The 10,129-nt window shown below is 30.5% G+C and overlaps 4 protein-coding genes across 4 annotated transcripts; 2 read left to right on the forward strand and 2 right to left on the reverse strand.

Annotated features, from left to right (window-relative positions):
• Window positions 1-2,184: 2,184 nt before the first annotated feature.
• EIN_166090 (calcium-binding protein, putative) lies at window positions 2,185-2,589 on the forward strand (the record flags this gene model as incomplete). The annotated part of the gene is made up of 1 exon (XM_004259327.1): window positions 2,185-2,589. The coding sequence occupies one exon, from the start codon at window positions 2,185-2,187 to the stop codon at window positions 2,587-2,589; it is 405 nt and encodes a 134-aa protein (XP_004259375.1).
• A 607-nt stretch (window positions 2,590-3,196) lies between these two features.
• EIN_166100 (hypothetical protein) lies at window positions 3,197-4,417 on the reverse strand (the record flags this gene model as incomplete). The annotated part of the gene is made up of 1 exon (XM_004259328.1): window positions 3,197-4,417. The coding sequence occupies one exon, from the start codon at window positions 4,415-4,417 to the stop codon at window positions 3,197-3,199; it is 1,221 nt and encodes a 406-aa protein (XP_004259376.1).
• A 737-nt stretch (window positions 4,418-5,154) lies between these two features.
• EIN_166110 (hypothetical protein) lies at window positions 5,155-6,420 on the forward strand (the record flags this gene model as incomplete). Its single annotated transcript, XM_004259329.1, has 1 exon — window positions 5,155-6,420. One exon carries the CDS (start codon window positions 5,155-5,157, stop codon window positions 6,418-6,420), a length of 1,266 nt encoding a protein of 421 aa, XP_004259377.1.
• Window positions 6,421-9,414: 2,994 nt separating this feature from the next.
• On the reverse strand, window positions 9,415-9,831 carry EIN_166120 (hypothetical protein; the record flags this gene model as incomplete). The annotated part of the gene is made up of 1 exon (XM_004259330.1): window positions 9,415-9,831. The coding sequence occupies one exon, from the start codon at window positions 9,829-9,831 to the stop codon at window positions 9,415-9,417; it is 417 nt and encodes a 138-aa protein (XP_004259378.1).
• Between the last annotated feature and the right edge of the window lie 298 nt (window positions 9,832-10,129).

Consider the following 10,129-nt stretch of genomic DNA (forward strand, 5'->3'; position numbering starts at 1 on the left):
TTGTAATTTTTTGTTCAAAAAGTTTGTTTTTCATATTATTTTTTTAAATTGTTTTATTATTAATAATATAATTATAATTTAATTAAAATTATTATGTTCTTGTTCGTTTCAAAACTATCGAATATTTCGTAGGTAGGTTTTCAAAAATAGTTTGTTTGTGAATGGTTTAATTCCAGTTTTTGAAATTTAATTTGTGTTTTTCTTTTTTTAATATTAATAAGTGATGTATTAAGTTTGAATAAACTTACCGTGGTTTGAGTTTCATTGTTGTACAAATCACATGAATCAACAACGGTTTGGAGTTGAAACGAATAAAACTGGTTTTTCAAACAAACAAGTTAAAACACTATTTAAACCGAGAATTTCAATTAATTATTCACTAAATATTTACAATTTGTTGTTTTATTCAAATTAAAACGCATTGATAAATAGATATTTATCAAACTGAAAATGTATCAGTTAATCGAATAAATTTTAATTTAATTTATGATTGCTATAGTTATGTATCAATTTACCAATTGTTGATTAATTTTTAACACCACAGTTTTATAATATAGTTAATATATTTGAAAAATATAATTAAATTTTGTTTTATTGAAGTTTATTTTTTTTCAAAAAAACAACTTATAATATTTTTAAATTGATTACAAAATTTCAGCTACTGTTATATAATAATCAAATAATAAGTATATATATGTTATATTGTACAGTTCAAGAACAACAATTACTTTTATCACAATATGTTTTATAAAAAGTGTATGTATTATTTTTATTATGTTTTTCAACAAAAATTGTAATTATTTGTATCAAGAAGTATCAATTTTAGTTATATTAAAATAATAATAATATCAATAGCAAATAAAAAGTAAATCGAATGATAGAATATACTATATAAAATTGGATAGAGATAATTAATTTATGTAAATAACACATAACAAATTATTATTTAAAATTCTGTTTAAAACAACTTATCAATTATGAAGTATAAATAAACAAAACATAATATGTTAATTGTCTGAAAACAGTAAGAATTTTTTATTATCTATTAACAATTATATTTTTTTTAATTTAACAAATATAGTATAGTGTAAAAAGTTTCAATTTATGATTATAATCGTCAACTAATAAGTGATGAAAATATTTTCTTTTTATAAAATTTAACAAGTCTTTATATTATTTATATATTATTATGAGTAAAAACGTGTTTTTAATATAATTTCTACACACACTTTTAAAATGTAATTTTATATATTGTGTAATATGGAATAATAGTGTTCATTTTTTTATATCATTGGATTATTTTTAATTTTTAATTGTTATAACACAAAAATATTATTAATAACAAAAATGATTTGTTTTATTTTAAAACGACACACCATCATTATTATTTACAATTATTATAAAAAATACCAATTTTTTATTTTTCTACTTTTAAATGGATTTCAAATAATGAAAAAAAACATGATATTTAAACACAAAACTTAAATAAAATAATTATTTATTCAAATATGTAAATTTTTTAATTATAACATTATTGTTTTAAATCTTTACAACCAACATTACTTGTTGATTTAATTTTCAAATGTAAAACAAAATAATTTTATTTGTAATCAATAAATAAAATCAAAACATTATTGACATTCTCCAAAGAGATTGTAAAACATAACCATTTCTGTTGTCATACAACCAGTATTATCATTTTATTACATTAATTACTTACTAATATATTTATATTAAAGTGTTAATCTGAACACAAAAAAATGAAATTAATTACGTCAAACATACAAAAGAACTCAATTATAATTTCGAATAAAATTAAAGATGAACAAGTTTAACAAAAATGTAAATTATTTTATTTGTCTTTCTAACTAAAAATGATATAAAAAAGAACTAAAAACAACAGAAGAACGAAATTATAATAACTTTAAAATACAAAGAGGTTTTTATATTTTTTTTATAAAATTATAATATTACTATAAATACTTATTTAATAAAGAATAAAATATATAAAACAACAAAACATTTTTTTTGAAACTCAAAAATCGATCAAAGAGGGACTTTGTCTTCTGTTATCGAAAAGAACCAATGAATTACAATAAAATTTAAAAAAACGAAATCATCAATTTTTTGTTAACGTGTACATCCCCATATAAATCCTTTCAACTTCTGTTCAGTCATCTCATAATGGCTGAAGCTGCATTCAAGGCAATCGATACCAACAACGACGGCAAACTCCAATACGAAGAGGTCAAAGCTGCTATTGCTGCTAAGAAGGAAATCAAGAACGAGAAACTCGTTCAGTTGATCTTCAAGGCTGTTGACGTTGACAACGACGGAACTATCGACCTTCCCGAGTTCACCAAGTTCCATCAAGCTATTGCTGGTATTGATATGGCTGATGCCAAAGTCGGTCTTAAAGTTCTTTACAAGTTGATGGACGCCGATGGAGATGGAAAGTTGACTAAGGATGAAGTCACTGCTTTCTTCAAGAAGGTTGGATGTGAACAAGCTGTTGAACAAGTCATGAAGGCTGATGCCAACGGTGACGGATACATCACAATGGAAGAGTTCTGTGCTTTCTCACTTTAATTCAAACAACTTTTACAACTTTATTTCGATTTAATATAATTATATAATATCAAATATTATTTTAAATGATAATTTTAAGATCAAAATAGTATTATAAGAATATTTCGTTGTGAATAATAAACAATTCATATATCAACAGTCATTCACAAGTAATATTTTTATATGTTATTTATAATTATGTAAATTAATTGTTTGAATAAATATGATATTTAAATAATTTATAAAACACTTCAAAAATATTATTAAAAGACAAATGAAATTACTTACAGAGGTTTCCAAAATTTCAATCCTAATTACCCACTTCACCATTTAATAACTAAAATATTCATTTTCTTTTATAAAATCGTACGTTAAAATACCACATTATTTTTCAGAAACATTTGGTTACTGATTTTCTTGTATAATTCGAATTATATCGAAAATAATCATATTAACTTATTACAAATGATCAACTAATTATTTCGATTTACATTTATTTACATACGATTATAAGATCTTACTAAAAATTTAAATACAATTTCCAATTATTTTATAACCAGTTACAACACATATAAATACCAAACAAATAACAAACAACACCGAAATAAAAACAAAAATAAAGAAAGAATTATTCATCTTTACAGACGTATTCCATCACATCGCTCAATTCCTTATTCATTATTTCCAGCAGTTTCGCGTCCATCTTATCTGGTACAAAGAACATTGTGTAAAGTGACTTCTCGGAGTGCCACGAGTACAACACTGCAGAAAATCCGTTCACATCGCACGGAGCCATGACCTTAACTCTTGGTTGATTCAACCCGACGTATCTTCCGATATTCGAGACCATAATCGCTTGTGCTTGACACAAATTTGGGGTATTTGGGTTTGGTGCAAATGCGAGTGTTTTACTGTCGATCATCATACTTCCAATCAACAGTTGCACGCAGCACTCGTTAGTCTCCATCATCTCTCTCATTTTTCCATTGCACTCGACAATTTCTTCTTCCAACTTTTCCTTCCCGAAAATGACTGGGAAATTAGCACCAGCCATGCAGTAGAATTTTGAGCGCTTCAATTCGTCTTTGGCGTATTTATTGCGTCGCGTGTCGCTTGGGCAGTACACACTGATCGGGGAGTTATCTGGAAGTTGATTAAACTTTCTCATAGCTCTTTGCTGGACAGTCATAAGAATTGCCTGCACCCCAACTTGATGTCTTTTACAGTAAGAAAGCACCTTTTGTGTATTGAAAGTGTGATAGATGTTGATATATTGACTCTTCTCTGGTATTTGAGGAATAAGAGGTTTCTTCGGGATGTCCCAACTCTTCGGGTCGTGCATTAAAACAGTTTTGTCGATGTCATAGAGAGTTGTGTAGTCGAAGGGGAACAAGTCTTGGTCGGCTATTTCCTCGTGGCGCTCATTAGGAATTGCGTTCTTGATGATTTGGAATAACGTGAAGAGAGTGCGACCATCGCAGAGAACGTGATTTGCTAGTAATTTAATTTGAGTCAATTCATCATTGGAGGAAAATTCTATTGTAAAGAGGGGAGTCCCTTCTTTATGTAAATTGTACGACGCAGTTTCAACGTCTTTTGGTTCTTCAAAAGGAACTTCTGTGATAAATAGAGAAGAATTTTCTAGAAGCCAAGTGTCCGAAAATTTCGACCAATAAGCGTGATGATCTTTGTATACTATGTCTAAGTGAAAAACAGTGTATTTAATGAGCTCTTTTAATACCGCTTTTTTAAATGGCCCAAATTCTAATTTGGGAAAGGTGTCCGACAAGGACAAACAAACAAAAGAAACTGCAAATTCGTAGCCATTTAATGGACGAATTGTCGACATTCGGTGTTATTTTTGAGATCTATTTCAATTCGTTTTAGTAGTGTTTTACTCTTAAAAAATTGTGGGTTTACTTTGAATCTTATCGTTTTTTTATTATTTCTAATTATTATAATTAAAATTATATTAAATAATAAAGTACTTTTTTTTGTTACACTTTAATGAAAATAGTATATTTAATTATAATATCTGGTTTTTTACTAGTTTTAACAAACTTATTTGTTATAGTTTTTTAATTAATAATTAATTTCTGATTTAGTTAAATTGAATTATAATATTATTGACAATAATGAAGTAACAGAACAATTTATTATTTCGTCAATCTTTATATATATCGATATAATTTAATTCAATTATTAAATATCAAGTATAATACAATTACATCTCAAATAGTTATTTAACCAATAATAATAATATGTATTTAAGATAAATTTATATTTAATCGATTATATAATTTATTAGAATATAATATTATTCATTATAATATTATAATATTATAATAAAGTTAAAACAATAAATTCCACCAAAATTTGATAATTAATTAAATTTATAACTAAATAAAGTACTACTTATCGATTCAATAAAAAATGTATCGATGATATTAACAATGATTTGATAAAAAAGAAATTAGAAGTTGTATTAGTTAATAGACATAAAGTAAATGAACTATAAGTCGACCTAGAAGTCCAAGTTCTATTAAGGGTTCTCAAACTTTATCGAATTAAACCACAACCGACATTATGAATAGTGCGGATCCCTATAGTTATTTACTTACCTTTCATCCCGACATTACTGATAATTTCTCCGCACTAGTAGCTTCCATGAAACTCCACGCAGCGACTCCCAAGCTTGAATTACCGACATTTTCTCCCACGACGTCCATCGATGATGCCGTCTCTTCTTTAGAGACGTGTCTTGCTTCCGTCAAACGTGCTGAAGTGACACGTAAGAACTTTTTATCAGCGATCAATCAGACTATTGCGTCTCTCAAAGACATCAACTTCTTATTAACTGAGACCAAGCGGCAGTGTATCTCCGACGGTCTTAAAAACGACGCCTTTAACGACTCCGTCGTCGACGCTTTAATCCAAAAAGAGCGCCAGCGCTATGAAGAAGAAGTGAAGACCAATGTCTTTCGCAAGGCCCAGCTCGAGATGATTTATTTACAGAAGGAGACGGCGCTCTCTGAAAAGCGTGTGTCCCATCTCCCTTTCAAGTCCGAAGACTCCAAACTCGATGCTCTTGTGAAGACCGACGACCTTGAAAATCCCGACTTGAACGACTTCTCAATTCCACTTGAATTAGACAAAGCAGAGCTTTCCAGTGTCTCCCAGTCGTCCAAAAAAGTCGATTTCAAAAAATTTGATAAAATTGAAAAAATCGAGGCGCTCGAGAAAGTCGCGAAGCGGCGCCCCCGTAGACTCTCCGCTAACGTCAATCGGAAGCCGCGAGAGTTGAAGACAACGTCGGCGTACGACAACAGTTTGATATCGGTAGAACATCGACAACAGATCACCGCGTGGTGTTCGAAGTGCGTTGGGGATGTCATATTTGATAGTAATATAGACGCTATAGGAAAGGGAAGTAAAGCATTCAATCAAAGAGTCTTTCATAGAGAAAATGGAATTGCTCTTTTCATCTTCGACGACGAGAAGAACATCTTTGGGTGCGTTGTGACTAAGAGCATCGAGTCGGAGGATATCACTGTGGAGGACGAAAACGCTTTTGTCTTCTCGTTGATGAGGAACGGAGAGAAGTGCGCTAAAAAGTTCATGATCAAAAAAGAAGAAGCAAAGAACGCGATCTTTGTTGGGAAAAAAATGAACGTCGGACTCTTCTCTGTGGGAAATGACGATATCAGAATTAACAGAAAATTCCACGAAAATACTGTCTCGTTCTGCGCTCAAAACGCTTTCGACTACGGAGAAGAAAAGGAGGCACTCTGCGGAAAGGTAATCCCTAACTACTTCGCACTACAAAGACTCGTCATCGCAGAACTTAAATAATTTATTTTTACTCAGATGAATTATTGTATTATTGTTGTACTTTATATGCTGTGCGAAATAAGTGTGAAGTGAATATAGAGTACCTGATACAACGTTGTTATTTACTCAAACCTTGTTTTTTCAATCTTATTTGAAGAAGGTTCGAATAAAAAATGGAGTATCGGCAATTTTGTTTTTTGTTTACCTCTTTTTTTGTAAACAAATCTCTTCGTTCATAAACAAAATAATTTCACAGCCTTTCAAATGTCTTTTTACACAAAAGCAAGAAATAGTCTTGCAAATAACCCAATTTTTTTGGAAAAAACAGTCCCAATTTTGAAGAAAAATAAACTCAAAAAATGAAAGGAAGAGGTGAACAAAACCCATTTTACAACCAAAAACACAAAAAATAAATGAAACTTCAAAAAGAAAATACTTCCTCTGCATGCCTTTTCGAGACGATTTGTTTTTAATATGAGACAGGTAAATGTCTTTGGTGCTCTTTGTTCCCAGCAAGATGTCAATGATATTGTTGAAAATCTCGAAGTTTTTCACAAAGATCTTTTCACCATGCACAAGAAGTTGAGAACAAACATAAATTGTGTCATTTATAATTACGACAACTTGCTCAACTATTCAATCACCGACATCAAGACATCAATCCGAACCTTTCAATGTGAATATAACTCTCATGTGAACATCTTTGAAGAACTGGAAATGAAGACTAAGAACACGAAGAAGATGATGAACATCAATGAACATATAGTATAGTGCTCACAATACATCAGAACTTCGTCTGTTCCAAGAGCTGGGTTTCATCAGCTTATGTCGATTTTGGGACATGACAACATTCCAATTCCAGGAGAAGTGATAATCGACAGAATACCTCGTGTCGAGGTACCAATGGGAAACTTAGAATCTCCTGTTGAATATTTGGCTGTCGCCAACAATGAAGAAGTTATAGAAAACTTGACCAGGAAAGACATTAATCCCTATCAACAAGAAGTAAACACTGAAGACGGTTTTTTTGAATTATCAGTGGAAATGGCGGAAATCGGCGTGGAATTCAACAACAAGCATATTGTTAACAGAATCACCGACGATGAATTTTACTGCTATGGTCTTTACGGCAATATTTTGGAAGCCGGGTTTGAAGACAATTTTAATGAAATCATAAACAACATCCTGAGATTACAGGAACTCGAAAGAAACAAAGAGGCGAAAAATTGGGGAACTCAGATGTTTAAATTTATGGAATGCATGGGGGCCAAATGTGGTATTAAGAATGTCAAATTGTTGGAAAGTGTGACAGCATCCATACCTTCTTATGTCTGGTCGAGGCAGATGAAGAGGATCGAAGAAAGGCCGGGCAATTCAGTGCGAAGATGTGTCTTTTCTGTAAAAGAAAAAGACGCCATTGTCAATTACATCAAAGAAGATCAAGAATTGAGACGACCAGTGACTTACACACAGTTGATGGTGTTTATAGTCGGAGAGTAATAAAGAGTCCACATCAGTGTAAGGGACTTGTATAACTTTGTCAAGAGAGAAGAATGTGTTCAGACTGCTCAATGTAAGACTATGGAAACGCCTCGTTCCAGTGTTCAAGAATCACAGATTAGGATGTACTTCGAAATATTGAAATTCAATGCGACTAGAATCCCGACTCCTTTTATCTTTAACCATGATGAATTGAGATTCCAGGAATGGGCCGACAAATCTGACCAACATGCCATTGTCACGTCAAAACATGGAACAGAAACAAATATGTTTGCAGTGGATAAATCAAGGGCGAGGCTTAGCGTGTTAGCGACCGTCTGCATGGATGGGACAACACTCTCTTTGTATTTTATTGTACCCACTCTGATGTCGAGAGAGAACTTTTCGAAGTTGGAATAAAGAAACAAAGAGCATCTTTGGGATTATTTGTTTTTTTATTAAAACAAATAATTCCTTTTTATCGGAAATGAAAACAAACAAAAAATAAACAAGTCCAACATATTATTCCGTTAAATTTTAATAGATCAAATAATGATAAAAATCTATTTGTTTTTAGATTGGTGGGGTTTTAAGGAACTGTAAAAGTGTTTCAAACACTTAAACCCAGACATTGGTTTGTTGTTTCACCTTTCTCTTCTTACTTATCATACTCATCACAAAGAACGAGTTTAATACAGTCAATTCATTTACCTCTGTTCACCTCTCTCCTCTGTGCCAACTCGGTTACTATTTTCCACATTCCGTGACCCCAAATACGCCGACTCAATTTTAATTCTGCCATCTTCTCTTTTTAGTTGGTACTCGCAACTGCTCCTCTCTCTTCTTCAGATCGTTCTTTTGCCGGTGTTTTGATGAAACGATCTGTTTCGACTTGGAAAACAAAAGATCTCGAATTTAGTTGAATTTGAATTTTAAGTTGTTTAAAAATGGAAATTACAAATAACAAAAACATCCAAAATAACAAAAAAAATGTTTCTTGTAGCGTGATTTTTTTGAGTTAATCGATTGCTATATTTATGAGTCTATGAAAATTAGAAGATTCTTGAATAAACAACGTTTGAGAAAATAACAACGTTGTATCAGGTACTCTAGTATATATATACATTATATATCGTAATATACGATATTTTTAATTTGGATGTATGTTATAATAGGTATATTTTATTTATAGCGAAAAACAATACAATGAAAAGGGTCTATTTGTTGTAAACACAGCACAATAAATAATTTATTTGTCGGATTTGAGAGAATTTTTCAGAAAGTTTGTTTTAATATTGAATTTAATTTTTAAGTAAAAATTGGGTTTAAATTCAGCAAAAGGATCAAATTCGAGAACAAAATTTTATTGTGGTACACCATAATGATTGGTCAGTTGTGCGACAAATAAACTCGTTTGACAATTAAGATTGCGACAAATAGACTCTTTTCACTGTAGTGTTAATCAGTAAATTTTATTTATAGCGAAAAACAATATTAACTATAAAATAGTTTAAAAACTAATTTAAATAACAACATTTACTCTTTATATAAATAGCTTTCTAATCCTTCTAATTCAACATCTTCACAATCATCAGTAGAGTCACTATCAATCCAATCTTCATTCAAAACATCATCTATAGAACTGTGTTTAATTTCCTTTGTGGTTTCCCCTCTATACATCCCAACACACGCTTTCGGCTTCTTTTGTTCGACACGCCATTCTTCGTATTTGAATTTGTCTTCTTTTGGCGCCTTTTCAATTCGTCTTATTTTCTCCGATTTTGATGGTTCTTTTAATTTTGGAATGATGTCAAGAAACCTCCTAGTTTGATACAAATCGGCGAATACAACAATTTCGTCTTCTTTGATTTTGCATGTACACTCACTGTTTAATTGGACTAAATTTGTATTAAGTTTTTCTTTACTATTTGGGTATAAAATGTGGTCGCACATAATAGTTTTGTAATTTATATAACCCAACAATTCCTTTTCTAAGAATTGCAGTAACTCGTTGTCTTTTATAATTCTTTTATATTCATCAATTTTAAAGACAATTATATAAATATAAATTTTCTTTTTTATTACAACTTTTTCTGTAAAAATCGATTTTTTCTCTTTGGTGTTGCTTACAACGAATTCTGTGCGACTTTCCACATTTTCAACTTCAAAAAAGTCGTTGTCGTAATCAAAAATTTTATTTATTTTGCCGTTGATTTCAAAATTGTAAGACTTGCCAATAACATCAACAGCT

The sequence above is a fragment of the Entamoeba invadens genome (genome assembly GCF_000330505.1).
Source record: "Entamoeba invadens IP1 unplaced genomic scaffold scaff_1105074726029, whole genome shotgun sequence".
NCBI lineage: Eukaryota > Evosea > Mastigamoebida > Endamoebidae > Entamoeba > Entamoeba invadens.